The sequence below is a fragment of the Emiliania huxleyi genome (assembly GCF_000372725.1).
Source record: "Emiliania huxleyi CCMP1516 chromosome Unknown EMIHUscaffold_14, whole genome shotgun sequence".
Classification (NCBI taxonomy): domain Eukaryota; phylum Haptophyta; order Isochrysidales; family Noelaerhabdaceae; genus Emiliania; species Emiliania huxleyi.
This window is the reverse complement of record NW_005201192.1, coordinates 237,635-256,127: the sequence shown is the minus strand read 5'-3', so window position 1 is coordinate 256,127 and position 18,493 is coordinate 237,635. Positions and strand designations below refer to the sequence as shown.

Here is an 18,493-nt window from a genome sequence, read left to right as displayed (position 1 = left end):
CAGTCCTTCGCAAGTCCTCGCACACCACAGCCCCACCAATGTCCTTCCTTCTCAAACCTACCAAGCTTCAGGCCGTCATGAGCAGTGCAGCGCGCCGCCACGCATCTGCCTGCGCTGGCGGCTGCGGAACGTCACAGCCGATCGAGTCCTTGCTCGGCCTGGAGCCGGGCACGCCGCCCGATGCTCTCCGTAAGGCCTTCCTCGAGCGAGCAAAGGCGCTGCATCCGGACCTGGGAGGGAGTAACGAGGCGTTTGTCAAGCTGCAGGCCGCGTGGGAAGCGCGCGACAGCCAGTCGTGCTCGTTGTCAGGCTTCAAGGGCGGACCGGTGCTCCGCCGGTCGACGACCGAGGTGCTGCGGTTCGCGATCCGCGTGAGCGACGCGGCGTGGATCATGGCGCAGCAGGAAATCCTCACTCTGGCGGTGCAGCGCGCTGCGGTGGCGAGCAGCACCTCAGCCGCCCGGCCGGACGTGCCTCCTCCGCGTGTGCGCCGGATCAGCGAGAGGTGCGAGAATGTGCTCTCGCTCGAGCTCGAGGCGCACAGCCCGCGGCACCGGGACAGCCTCGCAGACGGGATAGGCCGGTTTTCGGGCCGGCCCTTCCTCGCGCAGCTCCGCGACAGCTTCGCCGCCGCGGGCGGGCCCGAGTCCATCTCTCTCCGGCTTGAGTCGCAAGTGAGGTGGCACACGGCGGCGGGCGGCGCAGCTGCGGTTGTGGACGCAGGGCGGCTGGCCGAGGGAGGGCGCGGAGAGGATTCGGTCGGGCCGCGCGACGCCTGACGCCGGAGCCCGACGCGACAAAGTGGCTGATCGGGCGGACGGCCGAGTTCGGTCCTCCTTCCTCTAGTAAGCTACGTAGACGTCTGAAAGCCCCAAGTAGCTAAAAATGGTTCCTCAACCAGATTTGGTTTCCCCCAAATCTTGTATTGAGAAGTAAATACCGTGATACCGCATACGGGCATGGAGAGAGGAGAGGAGGTTAGCGCACGAAACCAATGTGCCAATACGCAATAGGGCGAGGGAGGCTACTCTGCTCTCTCGCGGCGTGCGGATGTACGTGGGTTCGAGATGCAGGTGTGCTCTGAATGACAAGCTTTTATGATTTTACAAGCGCGCGATCTTTACACGTCGTCATTTTCGGCCAAGCCTCAAGCCTTGAACACGTCGAAGCCACTCCCTTGCGCCTTGGCGCTTGGGCTTCTGGGTTGGCACTGCGCCCGTGGGGATCGCGCTCTCTCGACACTCGAGAGACCTCAGTCCTCACAAATACATATCACCCCGCTCTCGTCTCCACCGTTCATCGCAGAACGTGTAGATGCAAAGCGTTCAACCATCCTCGCTCGACGGCGACGAAGCTCCTCGCTGCAGCTTCGACCTAGCTCATCAGCCCGCCTCGCAAGAGGCGACAGACACGGCGGCTCTCACGCCCGATGTAGCCAATCCGCCCACTGCTCCATCGCAGACGGGGACCCGTACCACGGCTTCCCCGCGCGGTGCTCCTTGGCCAAATCCGGCGCCACCAGCCCCGCACCAGGCACGTCCCCCCACGGGAAGTGCGTCACCCCGTCGAGCACACGCCTGCAGCCGCGGGAAACCTCGCTGCTGGCGCCGGCGAAGTGGGAGCGTGGAGTCTCGGGAAGTGTCTCTCGCGCACGTCTCGGCGCCAGGCAATGACAGCGCGGAGAAGGTTGGCGTGACGCCGTCGCCGTCGAGCTTCGTGCCTACGGGCAGGCGCAGCAAGCTCTGGCCGTCGACCTCGCGCCCCGCCCTCCCCGCCCTCGCGATCCCAAACGCGCCGTCGCCGCCGTCGACGCAAAAGCTGTACGCGTCCCTGGTCAGCCGGCCGCTGCTGCCACCCGGGGTTCCGGTGGCGCCGACGGCGAGGCAGCGCACCGTCGACGGAGGCGGCTCCTGGTTGGCCCACGCGACGCCGCGGAAGGCAGGCCTACGCTGGCGTGTGGCAGCCGTGATATCTCGTGGCCCCCACGCCTCTGGCGGCAGCTGGGGCGGGAGGGCGCCCAGACGAGTCTGCCAGCGGCGCGCCCAGCGTGACGAGGGAGTGGACCAGCTGCGAGCCGTCGTAGGCTCGGCCGCCATACCGCCTGGCTGAGCAGCGGCGCCAGTGTGGGCGGGTGGGAGGGCGCTGGAGGGCGGTACGAGGGCCATGGAAGCGCGCCTTTTGGAGAGGTAAACGCGCGAGATCCACCCGCCGGCAGAGTGGCCAATGAGAGCAACGCGACCGCGTGCGGCCCCCGCCTCGGGGAAGTGTCCACGCGGCTCCACAATCGGGTACTCCTGCACCTCCGCGCTCCCTCCGACCTCCCAGATCCCACCCGGCGTGTGCACAAAGTCGGTCAGGCAGTCTTGCCAGCTGTACTCAAAGCCTGGGACCGCCGCTGGGTCGCCCTCCGCCGCGGCGAGGTGACGCACAGTGTGGTCGATCCTCTCGAGGATAGGACGCATGGAGCGACCTCCGAGGCACGGCAGCCAGTGCCAAGCTGCCATGGGGACGACTGCTGTCCGGATGCCGCGTGCGCTGAGCGAATCGGCCATCTCTCTAAAGTCAGAGGCGCCGGAGAGGAAGCCAGGCACGACGACGGCCGCGTCGAGCCGCGGCAGCGTCACCCCGACCGTCACCGTCATACTTGGATCCGATGAAATTTTAGGATTCCAAGAATTTTACAAGTAAACTCCCAGGCACAACACTGGACGCCCTAGGGTGGGCGACGGCTAGCGCATCACCACCTCTCCTTTTGGGTTTGTTTTCTTTCTTTCTTTCTGGAGACTACGGGTACAGTGCTCGGAGACTGTATGTAGGTATGGAGACTGGTTCTGTTGTCCTCGGTGGTCATTCAGATTTGATTGATTCACAACGCGACCGAGCCGTCATAAAGTATTGCATTGAGGGACGCGCACATCCCTTTGGGTCAAGTTTTGGGACGTAATCCGCTCTAGAATGGCGCTGGCGGTGCCCCTGTGCTGCATGGGGCTCCCTGCCTTGCACGACGCTGACGGCTCGCGCCCCCCGCCGCGGCTAACGCTGCACTCTCCTGGGCCGCCGACTCGCCTACGTGGTCACATCGCGTCGCTCGTCGCCTCTGGTGCCTCCCGTGCTCTGACGTTGGAGCCGTCGATAGAAGAGAGTAGAGACCCCAGACGGAAGGTTAAGATAACGGACGGGGAGCAGCTGTCGGAGGTGGTTGCGGCGATGCAGGAGGCGGGCATCTCGGCATGCTACAAGCCCGCCCGCTACTTTGGGTGGGGAGGGCTGGGCAACACCGTCAACCTGTGGAACGCCCAGGCGCCTGCCGCCGCCGCCCTCGCCACCAGAGCCGTCGCCACCAACGCCCTCGCCGCAACCCAGCCGCAGGGCCCCTCCCGGCTCGGCCCTCCCATCTCCCGCGACCGACCAGACCGCCCCTGCGTGACTTAGTCCCGTGCCTGTGACCCCGGTCCCTGTAGCTCCTGTATGCGATGACGACCAACGGGACGCTCAAGTTCCGGTTCAACCGACTCGACCACCAGACCATTGACCATACCGCCGCCAACTTCAGCAACCTCGTTTACGATCCGGAGCGCGACGGCGACGGTGTCGGATGCATGACCGGCGGCGGGCAGGCGAAAGACACTCCCGAGAAGCTTCACCGAAGAGCCAAATGCACCCTCCTTGGAACCACCCTCAGCAGCATGGGCATCCGCTCCCTTCCGAGACCACCCAACACAGTTTCCCTGCCCCTTTTACTGAGCCTCCTAGCCTCCCGCATTCACAGGGGTGGCGCGCTGCGCCGTCCGTGTGCTTGCGTTGCCCCGCGTCGGTCTCATTCCGCGAGAGCAGCCGCCGGCGAAGATGTGCTTGTGCATGTCCCTGGACGCATCACTGGCATGCACCTAGGTTCCACTGAGTGAGAGCTGTGAGGCGGAACAACTGGTCCTCGACACCAATGCGACGGTGCTGAGGGACGGTGACACACTGCTCTTCGGCTGCAGCAAGGATTTCCCCTCGGGCAACCTTGGCCTCGTGTGCGAGTGCCCTGGCGCCGAGACCTTTGGCGGCGCGCGGCAGGCGCGGGGTGAACTGCTAAGGGGGATCGCGATGGATGGCTTCGAAGCCGGGCGCCGTAGGGAGACTTGCTCTCCCCTCCACGCTGCAGGCACTGGCGTGCTGCAGTGCAAACACCGAGCTCGACTACGACGGCAAGGTGTACGTGGGCGCGGTGGACACCAACTATTTTGGATCAACCTTCCCCTTCACCTTTAACTTCATGGACACGCGTCCGCTTTGGTACGAACGCTACTGGCACAACGCCCGCATCGACGACGCGAAATGGCCACCAGCGCTCGCCCGTTGGGCGGCCGACAGGCGACTCCTGCGCGCTAGAGCGGCTCGTTTGAGAGCCTCGAGGCTCTGAGGCTACATCCTCTGAGATCTAGGCCCGACAGCCGCTCGCCGCTGCCGCTCGTCGTGTCGGTCCACATGCGCAACGGAGACATTGTCGCGCTGGCGGAGGGGTCCGACGGCTCCGGCACCACCAACGCCGTAATCGATAACGAGACGCGGGCCTCGCGGTACGTGCAGGCGGGGGACCCGCCGCGCCACCGCCGCAGGCCCTACCGCCTCGCGAGACCTGTTCCGCTGTGTTAGGCGGGTATGTACCGCCCGCTGCTGCGCGAGGTGGCGGCGCTGCCGACGGGGTGCGCCTCTGTCCGGATCGTGACGGAGGAGGATCAAGACCCGCAGGTCCTGCAGGTGAGGCCGAAAGGCAACGGAGAGGGGAAGGGAGAGGCCGCCAGGAGGGCGCTGAGAGGCGGTGGGGTGGTGGCGGAGAGGCAGGCGCGCCCGAGGCTTGGCCGAGAGGTGGTAGCTTCACGCGCGCTGCGCGCGCCGCCCCTCTCAGGTGGTCAAGGACTTCCACGAAGACGCCGAGGGACGGGGGGAGATCTCGGTGGTGGGCGACTCCACCTGCGACGCTCCATGTGCCTTCCGCGCGCTCACGCACTCCGACGTGCCCCACCCTTCGATACTCCCCTGTGCAAGGTGCACCCACGACGTGAGCGACCCTTGGCTCGGGTGTGTAGGTGCTGATAGCCGGTTTCTCGACCTTCTCCTTCACCGCCGCGATGCTGCTCCCCGACACGAGCATCCTCGCCTACACCTACACTGCGAGGGCGGGCGTCTTCCACTGGCGGAAGAAGTACAGCCACGACTACACTGATGAGCCCGCGACGCTGGCGGCGCAGCTTCGCCCACGTTGCGTGCTATAGTCATATGCGGCGCAGCTTCGCCGCCATGTTCGGCCACTGGAGTAGCTCTGTACAAGCTCGTCGTGGCTTCGTGTTTTCGTACGTTTCTAGACATTCTAGGTGCATCATCTTCTTTTTTGCGCGCCAGTCCCGTGCCCAGTGTTGTACAGGGAGTTTCTCTTAAGAGCCATGCACGGGCGGGTTGCTAAAATTCTTTTTGGACGGAGCTCAGTAAGTGCCTCGCCGCCTGGCGAGTAGAGGCACAACGCACGCACTCTCGAGGTCTCTTGGAGCATAGCCCCAGCGAGCTCTCTCGGCGAGCTCTCGAGAGAGGGCTCGCCGGGGCTATGCTCCGAGGGGTTCCCTGGGTGGCGGCTCCACTCGCCAGCCTCGCCGCCTCTCGCGGGTCGAGGCGGCTCCCGTGTGTACCTGTGTTAGTGCCAGTGGCGCCCGCTTTGCAGCTCGGCCTCCCTTCTCGCATGGTCGCAGGTCATCCGCGGACATCTTGCGGCACGCGGATCCGTCCGCTCACGGCGGCCGCGCAGAGGCGCTATCTCTCCAAGCGAGCCGGCGAGACTGCAGCACCACCAAACAGCGCGCTCGCGGCGAGCAGTGTCGACTCTGAGCTTGCAGCAGCGCAGCGGATCACGTGGATCGGCGCGGGCGTCAATCTCGGCGCCGCCGGCGCCAAAGCAGCGGCGGGCGTCGCGGCCAACTCGCCCGCGCTCGTTGCAGATGCCGCGCACTCGCTCTCGGACTTGCTGTCCGACGGTGTACCTTTGTACTACTCATCAAACAACATACACCCGGCGCCGCCCGCATACAGAGGGCAGCGGTCGCTCTTCCTCTAGGAGTCGCGCTTTGGGCTACCAAGGCTGCACGGCGGCCGCTGTCGCGCGACACGCCGTACGGGTCGGGCAAGTTCGAGGCGCTGGGAGCGGCCGCTTGCTCCGCGCTCGTCCTCGGCGCCGGCCTCTCTGTCGGCCTCCACTCCCTCTCCTGCCTCCTCCCGATCCTGCTGCCCCACGCGCCGGATGCGCTGCTCTCGTGGCTGCCTGACGCCGCCGCCGCCGGAGGTGCCGCTTCTGCCGCAACCGCCGCCGCACCCGCCGCCGCCGCACCCGCCGCCGTGCTTCCGGGGACGGACGCCGCGACGCTGGTGGCTGCGGCCGGCGCAGTGCCGCTGCCCTCCGCCGCTCACTTGCCTGCCGCGGAGCTAGTCGAGGCGGCGAGGCAGCTGGACGCGTCGGAGGCGTGGGGCGTGGCGCTGAGCGGCTCGCAGTGGGGCGCCGTGGCGGCCGCGGCGGGCGGCGTGCTCGCCAAGGAGGTGCTGTACCGAGAGACACACCGCATCGGCGCTCGGACAGCGCCGCCTCCCTCCCCGCCTGGTGGGCACTTCCCCCAGCGCTCGCGTGGGCCCTGTCCTGCCGTATAGGCATCGACACGCGCTCGCCGACCCTCATCGCAAACGCGTGGCACCACCGCTCCGACGCTCTCTCTTCGGTGGTGGCGGGCGTCGGCGTCGTCGGCGGCGCGATGGGCGCGACGGCGCTCGACCCGCTGGCTGGCTTGGTTGTGGCGGGGATGGTTGCGAGGGTGGGGGTGGGGATGGCGGCGGAGAACATCGGCGAGCTGACCGACACGGAGGCGATCGACAGCGAGACCCTCGCCGCCATCGAGTCGCTCGCGCTAGGCGCGCGGCCTCTCGGGGCGGCCTCCCGCCCGCCCTTCCCGCGCCACGCCCATTCCCCCTCCCGCGCCTCCACCCGCAGGGGACGACCTCGAGGCCCTCGGAGTCACGTCCCTGCGCGCGCGGAGGCTCGGCCCCGCCGGCCTGTCCGTCGAGCTGCGGCTGCAGGTGCCCTTCCACCTCTCCGTTTCGGCGGCGCAGCAAGCCGCCACCCGCGCGAAGCTGCGCGTGCTCAGCGGCTCCGCCTCGCCGTCGCCGTCGGAAGAGGCGCGGCAGCGCTGCCGGCAGAGGACGGTGGCACCTCGCGGTCTCTGAGCGCCTCCTCCCTCTTCAGGAGCGACTCCGCATCGCTGAGGTCTCCATCGCACTCGACGCCGAGCGGCCGGAGTACGGCAACGAAGGAGGGCGCGAGTACTCTGGCGACCTCGTCGTCGGGGGCCGCGTCAACCCGTCGCTCCACCAGCTCATGCGGCCGTCCCACGAGATCGTCGCCGACGTGCGAGCCGCCATCGTCGCCGGTGGATGCGCCGCCGCCCCCGCCGCCTCCTCCGCCGCCTCCGCGGGACTCGTGTGGGGCCTCTCGCACGCCAACGTGCACTGGCGGACTGTGCGGCAGGGGGACGCGACCGACACAGGCGTCGGAGAGGGCGGGTGGGCGTTGCTGCACGAGCCCGAGCTTCGGGCGCTTGCGCGAACCAGGCGCTCCGGCAGCGGCGGCGGCGAGGGAGGGGGAGGCGGCGGTGGCGGCGGCAGCGGAAGCGGAGGCCACGCCCAAGGCGAGAGGGGCGGCGACAGCGGCAGTTTTGGGAGTGGCGGCGGCGCCGGCCGCTTTGTCGGCGACGGGGCGGTGGTGGAGGCGAGTTTGATCATCGATCCGGACGCGACGGTGCGCGAGGCGCACCGGCACGCGGTGCGCGTGCGCCACGCAGTCTTGTCTGCGGTGCCGGATGTGGCGGAGGTCCTCGACTGGCACCATTCGAGCCGTTGCGAGAGGACTGCTTGTCAGTGACTCTTCTGCACGTAGGTCGACCTGCACCTCGAGCTCTTCGAGCGGGACGGCACGCACGTCAGGTCGCCCGCTGACTTGCCTGCCAGCGCGCGTTTGCCGCCACTCGCCGAGGCCGAGGCGAGGTTGCGAGGGAAGCGAGTGGCCGCCAAGTTGCGCCGCACCACGGCGCTGGGTGGAGCGCAGCTAGACACATTTCCGTGCGACGACTCGGCCAGTTGCGGCGTTGCCTCGAGATAAGCGCGGCGATAGCAGTAAGCCGAGGGAGAAATTGGAGAGATTTTCGTGAGACGTACACGCTCTGGGGGGCGGGGAGAAAAGGTCCCCTGTTCCCGCGCGGCGCGCGCCATCCCGCGAGATCGCACACTACACTGTCTCCCTCCGCTCTGTCGCACTGATCACTACTGACTACTGTGTCGTAAAACGAAAACAGTGCTCGGTTTTCAGCAAAACACACTCTAGTATTGTCTAAATAATTTAAGTCCATTGAACCCCCAACGCCAACCTTCCTGAATGAACCTGAAGAAGGGGTTAATGAACAATAATGGGTATAACGCAATTCGCCAGTATAATTCAGCAGTAACCAGTATAAGACCAGCACGGCGGCGGTTAGGGCCCCATCACGGCGGCACGGGGTCGAGGCTCATTCCGCGAGCCTAGCGACCAGCATGCGCCTCAGCCGCCGCCTCCGTTATTGTTGTTGCCGTCGAGCACAACCTTACAGGGGCAGGTGTGACCGCAGCAGTACGTGTTGCACAGGGTGATGTGGAGCTTGGAGCCCTCGCAGTAGCACATCCCGTTGTCGTTCTCGAAGAACATGTAGTCGGTGAGGATGAGCGAGGCCATCATCGTCGCCTTTTGCTGCGGCGACAGGTTGTGCCCCGGCTTGAAGGCCATGGTGAAGATGTCGCTGTCGGTGAACATCTCCTTTGCGAAGGAGCCGCAGTCGCGTGGCCGCTGCTTGGTGATGACGGCCAGGTCGCCCAGCTGCAGCTTTGCGTTCTCCGTCTCGCGCCCCATCGTCGAGACGAGGAACTCGGATGAGAAGCACAGCTCGGAGCAGCCGCCCCAGCAGCACGGCCCCTCAACTTTGGCGAGCGGCTCGAAGCCCTCGGCGCCTCCGGGCCGGTCGCGGTGCATCAAGTTGACGGTCGGCACGAAGAATCCGCCGCAGGAGGGCTGCGTCGCGTAGCCGACGGTGTGCTCGAGCGGCGCGAACGTCGTCCCGGTCGGCACCTGCGCGTCGCCGGCATGCACCCAGAGGCCGTCCTTGCAGTCGTCGGTGCAGATGAAGCAGCCGAGGCAGGGTTTGGCGCAGCAGCCGACGCGGTCCGCGGTGAAGGCAGTCGGGAGCGTCTCAATCTCCCCGCGCGTCTTCCACACGCGCTGCGTCGAGTTGACCAGCTTGAAGCGCGCCTGCAGCGAGTGGTACGGCGCGCAGCAGCAGCGCTCACAATCGTCCGACTGCTCCTGCACGATGAAGAGGTGGTTCCCGTGGGCGTCGAAAACGTCATACGTGTTGGACTGCTCGAAACAACCCTGCGACAGCGCCTCCCAGAACTTGACCCGCTGCCGGATCGTGAAGTCGTCGACGGTCGCAAGGATGCCCGCCGTCGCGCTGTCGATGAGCTTCACCTTGTCACCCGCCGTGTTCGTGTACGCCTCCTTGGCGGCGTCTGGGGTGATGGCGACGCCCGCCACGACCGGCATCGGAGGGCCCACCGCTTGCATGGGCGCCACCGGCGCGCCCATCACTGGTGTCGGCGCCACCTGCGGAGGCGCCTGAACGTTGATCGTCATGCCGGGGCCATAGCCAGCCGGGACAGGGACGCTCATGAGCTGACCACCAACATTAACCTGGAACTGTTGGCCCGCGGAAACACCGTCGGGGATCTGGACAGCGTACATGGCTTAAAGGGGCGGAGAGGAGCTCTAAGGGAGGGCGCCTGGGTCTAAATTTAGTGCGGTGTGAAGTGTTTATCTACTGCATCTTTAGCGCACTTTAGCGCAAATTTAGCGCGAATTTAGCGCAACTTTAGTGCAAATTTAGCGCAAATTTAGCGCAAATTTAGTGCGACTTTACATCCAGATTTAGCGAGGTTTAGTGCGTCTTTAGTCCAGCCGCGCAGTAGGATCCAGCCGCAGCCCCTCGCTGGGCCTCCCTCCCCCTGTCCCCCTGCAGTCCCCTGCCCACTCGCAAAAGTTCCCCGTCCCGTCCCCAACCGAACGAAGAAAACCCGGTGTATTTGCCATTGCACTTAGGAGGAGGTGCATGCCTGGGGCTGGATCCAACATGCTACGAGTACACGCGTATGTAAAGCTGCTTGCGGTGACTACATGGATCATGGCCATTTGGCCGTTTCTGTCATCGTGGTCTGGATCCTTCATCCTTTGGTTCAACATTGGTTTTGAAATTCCAACACCGACCCTCACCTCTACTCTATTACAGCTGGTGGTCACGGGCACAGCATGGGTTGTGCGGTCGGAGGTGGTGCTTGCGGTGGCGCATTCAACTGTGCTGGTCCTCCTCTCGGGAATCGGTGCTGTGCCTGTGCTCAGTCGGGAGATCTTGCTCTGGAGGGCGGCATATCTAGCCTCACTGGGAGCCTGCCTTTGGGTCATGAGGGCAGGGGCCAGGCATCTCCTGTGGTGCATTCTTGGCAGCCAAGGAGCAAAGCACGCGGCCCTGGCTAGCTGTGGTGTGGCCGGGAAGCCGTGCTAAAGGTGCGTGCCCGCACTAAAGATGCGGGACCCACACTAAATGTACTGCAGCTGCCCGCACCTAAAGTGAACTAAATGTGGCGCTAAATTGGAGATAAAACACACTAAATATGTGCTAAATATGTGCTAAATTTGCACTAAATTTGCACTAAATTTGCGTTAAAGTCGCACTATATACGCACTCGAACACGCACTAAATAGCGCACTAAACTATCACTAAAGTTCATTCACACGCACTAAATTTAGACGCAGGCGCCCTCCTCTAAGGTGGTGTGGAGCGCTAAGGAGGGCACGCAGGCTTTTCTTTTTAACAGTTCCGAACGAAAGGAAAGGCAGTTCACCCTAGGTAAAGTTCGGGGATTTCGGGTGATTTTTCTCGTGCGACACGGTGCTGGATTCCAACTTTTTGCGGGGTAAGGTATGGTAGGGTCGGCGCCAAAAGGGTGGGGGGGTATGGTCCTGGCCGCCGGAGGCGGCCTGCTCGACGGGTGGGGGGGTATGGTCAATCGCTGGAGCGGCCACGTTACAACAGGGTTCGAACCCAGTACACAGCCGCCGTACACAGCCGCGGACACGATGCCGACTCATCTCGGACGCGGACACGGACCACAACGTCTTCAACGAGTGGGGCATGTACTACAAGAGCCCCCCAAACTCGGGCCAGCCGCGCAACCCCTTCGAGATGGCGCGCGCGCGCGCGCCCACGGTGGCCGCGCCGCCGCCGCCGCCGGCGGAGGCGACGGCGGCGGAGGCGGTGGAGGTGGAGGCGGAGGCGGCGGAGACGCCGGAGGTGACCATGGCGGAGGCGGAGGTGCCGCCAGCGGAGGCGGCGAAGGCGGAGGCCGTTCCAGCGGAGGTGACCATGGCGGAAGCGGCGCCGGCGGAGACCGCGCCCGCGCCCGCGCCCGAGGTGACCATGGCGGAAGCGGCGCCGGTGAAAACCGGGCCCGCGCCCGCGCCCGGCGCCGCACCGGCCGCGCCCGCGCCTGCGCCCGCGCCTGCGCCGGCACGCAAGGCCATGGCGGCCTTTGCGGACATGCTCTGAGGGGTGAGCACGATTGCCGGCGGGTCACCTCGCGCAGACTGCATCGCGCGAACACGTGCCGCACGACCGGACGGCCTAACACGACGGTTACTGTACGCGCTCGTGTGGTGGGGTGGGGGGTGGGGGGGTATGGTCCTGCTGGCCAGAGGCGACGTCCTGTGCGGGTGGGGGGGTATGGTCGCGGCGCCAGGGCGCCGACGCTACCATACCATACCCCGCAAAAAGTCCGAACCCTGGTGCTTCTCACGCGTCGGCTCGCGACGATCGCATTTGCCACGCGTCTCCTACCCACGCAGCCGTCGATTGCGTCCGTCTCCTACGTCTCCACCTCCTCAGGCCTTCTCTACTTTGACTCTGCCATTGTGTTCGGCGCGACCGGCTTCGATGACCAGCCATGCCGCGGCGATTGCCTGGAACGCGCGTGGGCGCTCAACCCCGAGCTCGTGTCACCTGCGTCCTCGACGGCCGTGAGCAATCCCGTCGGCACGCAGGTGCAGATCGAGTACAGAGTCCGGCGCCGCTACTTCAACGGAGAGATCGCCGCCCTCTCGGATGGCATCGGCAACGGCGGGGCGATCCTCTTCACGGTCGGCGACGGCACCACCAACGCGGCCGTCGATGAGCTGGTACGGACCTTACCACCAAATGTCGTGCGGAGAGCCATCGTGCCGGCCACATTTGACTTAGACCGGGGAACTCGCGCCGAGTACCCGCGCCCTGAGCCAGCCGGGACCACCTACCTCGAGATGACGCTGCGGAAGCTGAGCGCCACCGGGCCGATGGGCGTGTGCCCCGGAGGGGACGAGCGTTACAACAAGGTGGTGTCCTCTGTGTGCGGTAGTTGACGTATCAAGGTGCCGTCGGGGTAGCCGCTAGCCCAGCTGGGAGCCCTCTCCTCGGGGTGCTTGACCTTGAGCTTGTGGTCATGACTCATGAGTCATGTGACTTGTGTTGCGTGTTATCTGTTAACCCGCGTCGCTCTTAGATGTGCCGTATTTGGTATTTTACCTAATATCTCTTACAGACGCGTGTTCGATCTGTGTGTTCCTCCCGAAAAAAAGTCTCTCAGATGTCCGCTCGACCACGGGGGACCGGGAAAAACTCGGACCCACGAAGACAAGGAGCGCGCGCCAATGGCCGCCTCCGTGACACTCCCACCTCCTGGGCCGGCGCGGGAGTTTTACTGCCGAGTTTCTCCCGGCCGGCCGCCTCCTGACACGCCCACTGACCGAGCCCATCGAAAAAAATTCGGCGCGCCGCACTGCTCTGACCCCTGCTCGCCCCTGCTCGCCCCTGCTCGCCACTGTCGCCTCGGTTGCCGAGGCTGCCGCGCACCCGCGCGCTACGCGACTACGAACTGCACCAGCTGGGCTCGAACCAACGACCAAAACGTCCCCGACCCGAACGCTGCACCAACTAGGCCACACCGCAGGCTCGATATGCAATACGCACAAAACTGGCCGCTCATAAAGCACTACTCATTTGCCGAGGCCACGCGGCGCCCCTCCACAGCCAGCCTACCCTCCTATCGCGCCACTCGAAGCCCCGCGGCCGCCTCTCGCCTACCGCGCTGCCCTCGCCTGCCACCGCACCGCCCGCGCTCCAGCCTAACCAGCTCTGCATCTCGCAACACACACTTGACAGGGACAGACCAGGCGCAGGAAAAGGGAGCGGGGCCCGAATCCAAGGGACCACCCCGTCGGGCGGAGGAGCTGTGAACTCAGGTCCAGCAGGAAGGCTGCTGGCTCCTGACTCATCCCCCAAATCCCCCACACCTTGGCGGCCTGAAACCTTACCATTCCGACACCTCACACACACCCCTCCCCTAGGGCTAAGCAGTGCGCGAGCCCACCCGACTTCAGGCGAGACGTTGACCACTCCTTTGGAACAGTTCTGTCAGTGGCTGCACTAGACGCCCACAGAGGCGCGCGGCGCGGGCAGATGACTAGGGGAGAAAAAGCGGAGAACCTAGCTCGCTGGGAGATGTGCGCAACCTAAAGACGGGAATAGGGGAGAAGTGTCAGTGTGAGGGGAGGGCGTAGGCTGGCGTTTTTGCCTTTGAAAACTGAACAGTTTTTCTTGACCACGGGGGACCGAGTACACCGCGGCGCGCGGGCGCGCATGGGGATGGGGCGATTCTGCGTGGCGGGCTCCTTGCCTCGCTGTCGCCCGAGGGACGCTGCGCTCGCGTCGCTAGCGCAGCTCACGCGGCCGCCTTCTTGGTGGCGGTCATCATGCCGTACCGCATCAGCCCGTTGGTGAAGGCGCGGTGCATGACCTCGAGGCACCACGAATCGCGGAGCACCTGGCGCGACGCAGGGGCCGGGCGGTGTGCGAGGGAAAGGGTCGACGCCTCGAGAGCGCGGCACCTTGTACCACAGGCGAGGCCGCCGGAAGACAGGCCACGGGTCCCACACCCCCGCCCAGATGGAGTGGCGCCTACTCGCACGCGGCACGCCCTCGCGCAATCGTGTCACGCTCCGGGGGCAGGGCCGGCGCGCCACGCGGGGATGGTCTGCTTCGCCCAGTCGTCGGTGACGACCTGGTCGAGCACGCCTGCGAGGGAGGCTAGGAAGTGTCTAGGAAGTGTCTAGGAAGTGTCTAGGAAGTGTCGAGCACACTCCTAGGAAGGGAGGCGCCGTGGGCGCGTCGTGGCCACCCTCCCGAGCCGCGCCGGTGCGAGGGCTGGTGCGGCAAGTCGCCGGTCCTCTCCATGCTGCGGCCGCACTCTCCCGGGTCCTCTCGGGTCCTCTCGGAGCATCTCGTCTAATCTCGCCGGTCCTCTCCATGATGCGGCCGTACTCCTCAATCGAGATGAAGTACGGGTGCGACCACTCGCCGTACAAGTAGTCGAGGGTCGCGCGCTCCTTGGCGCTGAAGGGCGGCGTCGCCTACTCTCGCACGTGAGCCAAGACGCGTCCAAGCCGCCGGCCGAGGCGGCTCTGCCCTCTCCGCCGCAGCGAGGGTGCGTCGCCTCTCGCTCGCACCACGTGGCTATGACGATCCTGCCGCCCGGCTTGAGGACGCGGCTCATCTCTTGCACGTACCGCTCCTTGTCCGGCATGTGCTCGCCTGGAGGGGAAGGAGGGGCGGGAGAGGGTCGGAGGGAGGGAGGGTGGCGGCGCGTGGGCTGGCCAGGCGGCGCTGCTCGCCCGAATGGCCCATATCTCCGCATATCTCCGCATATCTCCGCATATCTCCGCATATCTCCCCATATCTCGAGCTCACCCGACTCGCAGGCCCACACGAGGTCGAACGAGTTGTCGGCGAAGGTCATGTTGAGCGCGTCCACCTGAGACGCGCACACAGATATGCAGAGCTCGCCCAAGCTCGCCCAAGCTCGCCCGAAGGCGCAGAGCCCGAGCACTCGGGGTGTGTGTGTGTGTGTGTGTGTGTGTGTGTGTGTGTGTGTGTGTGTGTGTGTGTGTGTGTGTGTGTGTGTGTGTGCATCCACAGACGGACTGCGCGGCCCACGAGGCCCGACGAGCTGGCTTGCGTCTGGCGCCGCTCTCCTCTCGGGCTGCGTCTCACCAGCTCGAACTTCGCGTTGCCGATGCCTCGCTCCGTCGCGAGCTGTTCTGCGCGGCGGCGCTGCTCAGGCGAGATTGTGATGCCTGTTTATCACAAAACACAAATCAAGATGAAACATGCATCATTTCGCTGCTCTGGCGAGATGGTGATGCCAGTCACGTCGGCCGAGGGGAACTTCTTGGCGATGTAGCGGCTAGTGCCGCCGATCCCGCAGCCGACGTCGAGCACCTTGCTCGGCGCCTACGCGGATGGGTCGAGAGGGCGGCTCGAGGACGGCGCAAGGACAAGTGTCCCCGCAAAGAAGGCGGCCGGCGCGAGCGGCGGCGCGCCTCCGTCTGAGAGAAGTCGAGCATGCGGTCGATGAAGTCGTACTTCGCCTCGACAAAGTCCTTGCCGCCGTACAGGGGCGCCTTACGCTGCCCCTCCTCGTAGTAGCCCAGGTGGATGTGCTCGCCCCAGTAGTACTCGAGGATGCCCTCCGACGTCCACGCATCGTACTCCTCTCCGACGGAGTTTATTCCGCCCGCCTCGCGCTCGCCGTCGCGGTAGGAGCGCGAGGGCGTATTGAACACCCGCAGCACCCACGCGAAGATCGTAGCGACCAGCGCCGTTGCAGCAGCACCAATGGCGAGCGGCCTCGACGCGAGCGCTGTCGCTGGGGCTGCGAGGACCGCCGCCGCCGACGCGTGCGGCGCGGCGGCGCGGCGTGGGCTGCGGGGCGGCGGCAGGCGCTGAGGCCGGACACCAGCGAGTGCGCTGAAGCCCGCAGCGGGGGCTGCGAGCGCGAGCAGCAGCGAGACGACCCGCATATATTGAGCGCGATTTCTCTGAAAGATCTCCTCGGAAAGAAGAACTCGGAAAGGCGCTCCATCGACTTTCTTGTTTTTTGTTGCAGTCCCTCCCGTGCACCGCTGGGTGCAGTGGTCTGCGCAGAGCGCCAGCTTGACGTGGAGCTCGCCTGAGGAAGCGGCAGGGAATGCTCGATCACGCGCGGCCGGCGGCGGGCTTAAGGAAGAGAGAGCGGGCTTCAGGGTCTAAATAAAGAGACGGCGTGTCGCGGGCGTGTCGTGGGCGTGTCGTGGTGTGTGGGTTCGGGTAGCTGCATCTCGGCTGTTACGTGGGAAGCCCCGCGCATAGGACAACAACGTCTGTCCCACACACGGACACGCACAGTCCACAGACGCGCACATTTTACATCAATCATCATGGTTTCATGCTCGGGCACCCCCCCACAGTGCACAGAGCACAGTGTAGTCGTGGTGTGAGCACACAAGTACTAGCAGAGTGCACACCTGCCTTGGCGGGTGAGGGTCGTAAGAATCAAAGCCTCTTGGTGCCAAACTTCGTCCTTTCGAGATGTTCATTAATAAAGTACTAGTTACACACAGGTCATAAACTCATATAGCAAGTGCATGTCCCTCACGCGGACACCTCCGCGCCCGCCCCCTTCTTCTCCGCCTGTCCCTCCGCACCGCTGCCCGCCGCCCCTCCCTGCTCCTTGAGCGCGGCCTCCAGCCTGCGCACCTTCGCGCGCTCCGCCTCAAGCGCCTTCCTCTCGCCCTCGACCTGCACCGCCCACTCCTCCTGCTGCTTCTTGAGCGCCGCGTGGTGCTCGGCGCGCAGCTTGCGCTCGAGCTCGCTCTGCCACGCCTCGCGGTCGGCGCGCTCTCTGGCCTTGCTGTCGCGATCCGCCACGCCGCTCCTCGCCTCCTTCAGCCGCCGCTCCAGGCCCTGCACGAGGTCGCGCAGCTGGTCATTATCATCCATCCAGCGGCCGAGCTCCTGCACGCGTCAGGGACGTGTCAAGGACGTGTCGCGCGGCCGGCCGTTCCCATTCGCCGCCCAGGCTCCTCATCGAGCGCCGCCCCCTGGCTCTGGATCGCCCTCTGCCGCTGCCGCAGCGCCGCCTTCTCCTCGTCGTGCTGCTGCTGCAGTGCGGCCATCGCCCCCTCCTTCTCCTGCCGCGCAAACTCGAGCAGCGACTGCAGCCGGCGCACCTCGCCAAAGTAGGTGCGCGCCTGCACCTGCAGCTCGCGCAGCCGCGTGCTCTTGCTCGAGTGGGCCTACTCCCGCCGTGCGGCGTGAGCAGCCGTGCTCACCGGGGCGTCTGCTCTCTTGTGCTCGAGCTCTGCCAGCTCGGCCAGCTCCGCCTCTTTGCCCTGGAGCTGCCGCCGTAGCTCGCGCACCTGCCCTTTCAGATTACGCAGCAGGTGCGCGTCCGCGCGGGGCAGGCCCGCCCCAATGGCAGCGACGCTCCCACTCGACTCAAAGAGGGCCGCCGCCGCAGGGTGCGCGTCCTCGGCGCTCCGCTCTGCGCGGCGGAGCTCCGCCTCGCTCCGCGCCGCCGCTGCTCTGAGCTGTCTGTTGTCTCGCTCGGCCTGTGCGAGCGCCCGTCTCGTCTGCTCCACCTGCTCGGCGAGCTCCTCCACTCCTCGCCGTGTCGAGCCAACCGGCTGCCCTCGGATGCGGCCTCCCGCAGCCGCCCCGCGATGTGCCGCGGCTTGGAGGCCCTTGGCCGGCGACCGCGGATGCGAGGCCGAGGCAGGCCTTCGACGCATCGCAACTGCAACGCTGGCAGTGCCGGTGGCCGTCCGCCGTGTCGCCGCGGGACGGGCGCCTGCGATGACTGCAGGCACATCGGTTATCCTCAATGGTGGCCTTGGGTCGGCGCCGGTGCGAGCAGCGCCGGTTCCCGGCGTACCAGCGTCGCCAATAAGCGAGGTCGGGTGGTCTTGGGTCGCCCCGAGAGCCTCACGCCTCCGCCGCTGCCGGTCCGCGATGACGTCCTCCGGACTCTCTTCTGCGTGCGGATCCAACCGCTCGGTCCCGCTGGCCCGCTCTGACTGCGGCTCGTCATCATCAGAGATGGGCTGCTCGTGAACCGCGGGCCCATGCTGCTCGGACGCGGCGGGTGGCTCCTGCTCTGGTGGGGCTTGGGTGTCGCTAGAACTCATTCTAGAAAGGTACGGAAGGGCAGACGCGTCAACGCGCGACGTGACTCCATAATCGAGTAACGCGAAACCCCCAACTTTTACCTGACACGAAACGAAAGAGGGGCCCGGCTCGGACTGGACACCAACGCGGTATGGGTGGACGCGAGACAGATGACGACGACACGCTCGAGCGACACACAGACACAAAAAGGCTCAATTGGTGAGCATACAGCAGAAAAGAATTTAACAGCCGAAAAGAATTTAACAGCGCGGAAAAAGAATTTAACATCTTACGCCGGTTTACAACAAACCGCCGGCGTCCCTTCA

General features: G+C 65.5%; 7 protein-coding genes across 7 annotated transcripts; 3 read left to right on the top strand and 4 right to left on the bottom strand.

Annotated features, from left to right (window-relative positions):
* Positions 1 to 38: 38 nt before the first annotated feature.
* On the top strand, positions 39 to 779 carry EMIHUDRAFT_201415 (hypothetical protein; the record flags this gene model as incomplete). Its single annotated transcript, XM_005787742.1, has 1 exon — positions 39 to 779. The coding sequence occupies one exon, from the start codon at positions 39 to 41 to the stop codon at positions 777 to 779; it is 741 nt and encodes a 246-aa protein (XP_005787799.1).
* A 1,404-nt stretch (positions 780 to 2,183) lies between these two features.
* EMIHUDRAFT_63084 (hypothetical protein) lies at positions 2,184 to 2,642 on the bottom strand (the record flags this gene model as incomplete). Its single annotated transcript, XM_005787741.1, has 2 exons — positions 2,184 to 2,276; positions 2,430 to 2,642. Coding segments are annotated over 2 exons (306 nt in total), but the record flags the coding sequence as incomplete, so codon positions are not given.
* A 313-nt stretch (positions 2,643 to 2,955) lies between these two features.
* EMIHUDRAFT_98399 (hypothetical protein) lies at positions 2,956 to 7,939 on the top strand (the record flags this gene model as incomplete). The annotated part of the gene is made up of 11 exons (XM_005787740.1): positions 2,956 to 3,279; positions 3,462 to 3,722; positions 4,151 to 4,281; positions 4,431 to 4,569; positions 4,642 to 4,746; positions 4,895 to 5,047; positions 5,702 to 6,011; positions 6,092 to 6,628; positions 6,676 to 6,836; positions 6,934 to 7,224; positions 7,265 to 7,939. The coding sequence occupies 11 exons, from the start codon at positions 2,956 to 2,958 to the stop codon at positions 7,937 to 7,939; spliced, it is 3,087 nt and encodes a 1,028-aa protein (XP_005787797.1).
* A 457-nt stretch (positions 7,940 to 8,396) lies between these two features.
* Positions 8,397 to 8,991, bottom strand: EMIHUDRAFT_352007 (hypothetical protein). Its single transcript, XM_005787739.1, has one exon. The coding sequence runs from the start codon at positions 8,954 to 8,956 to the stop codon at positions 8,612 to 8,614; it is 345 nt and encodes a 114-aa protein (XP_005787796.1). The 5' UTR covers positions 8,957 to 8,991; the 3' UTR covers positions 8,397 to 8,611.
* Positions 8,992 to 12,100: 3,109 nt separating this feature from the next.
* On the top strand, positions 12,101 to 12,547 carry EMIHUDRAFT_352004 (hypothetical protein; the record flags this gene model as incomplete). Its single annotated transcript, XM_005787738.1, has 2 exons — positions 12,101 to 12,193; positions 12,239 to 12,547. Coding segments are annotated over 2 exons (402 nt in total), but the record flags the coding sequence as incomplete, so codon positions are not given.
* Positions 12,548 to 13,905: 1,358 nt separating this feature from the next.
* EMIHUDRAFT_98396 (hypothetical protein) lies at positions 13,906 to 16,042 on the bottom strand (the record flags this gene model as incomplete). Its single annotated transcript, XM_005787737.1, has 9 exons — positions 13,906 to 14,007; positions 14,072 to 14,141; positions 14,180 to 14,258; positions 14,431 to 14,576; positions 14,690 to 14,774; positions 14,931 to 14,994; positions 15,234 to 15,316; positions 15,350 to 15,473; positions 15,617 to 16,042. The coding sequence occupies 9 exons, from the start codon at positions 16,040 to 16,042 to the stop codon at positions 13,906 to 13,908; spliced, it is 1,179 nt and encodes a 392-aa protein (XP_005787794.1).
* A 610-nt stretch (positions 16,043 to 16,652) lies between these two features.
* Positions 16,653 to 17,000, bottom strand: EMIHUDRAFT_201408 (hypothetical protein; the record flags this gene model as incomplete). Its single annotated transcript, XM_005787736.1, has 1 exon — positions 16,653 to 17,000. The coding sequence occupies one exon, from the start codon at positions 16,998 to 17,000 to the stop codon at positions 16,653 to 16,655; it is 348 nt and encodes a 115-aa protein (XP_005787793.1).
* Between the last annotated feature and the right edge of the window lie 1,493 nt (positions 17,001 to 18,493).

Excerpts from the sequence above, each read along its gene's own strand:
- EMIHUDRAFT_352007 (XM_005787739.1), bottom strand. The coding sequence starts at position 8,956 with ATGGGGCGCGAGACGGAGAACGCAAAGCTGCAGCTGGGCGACCTGGCC.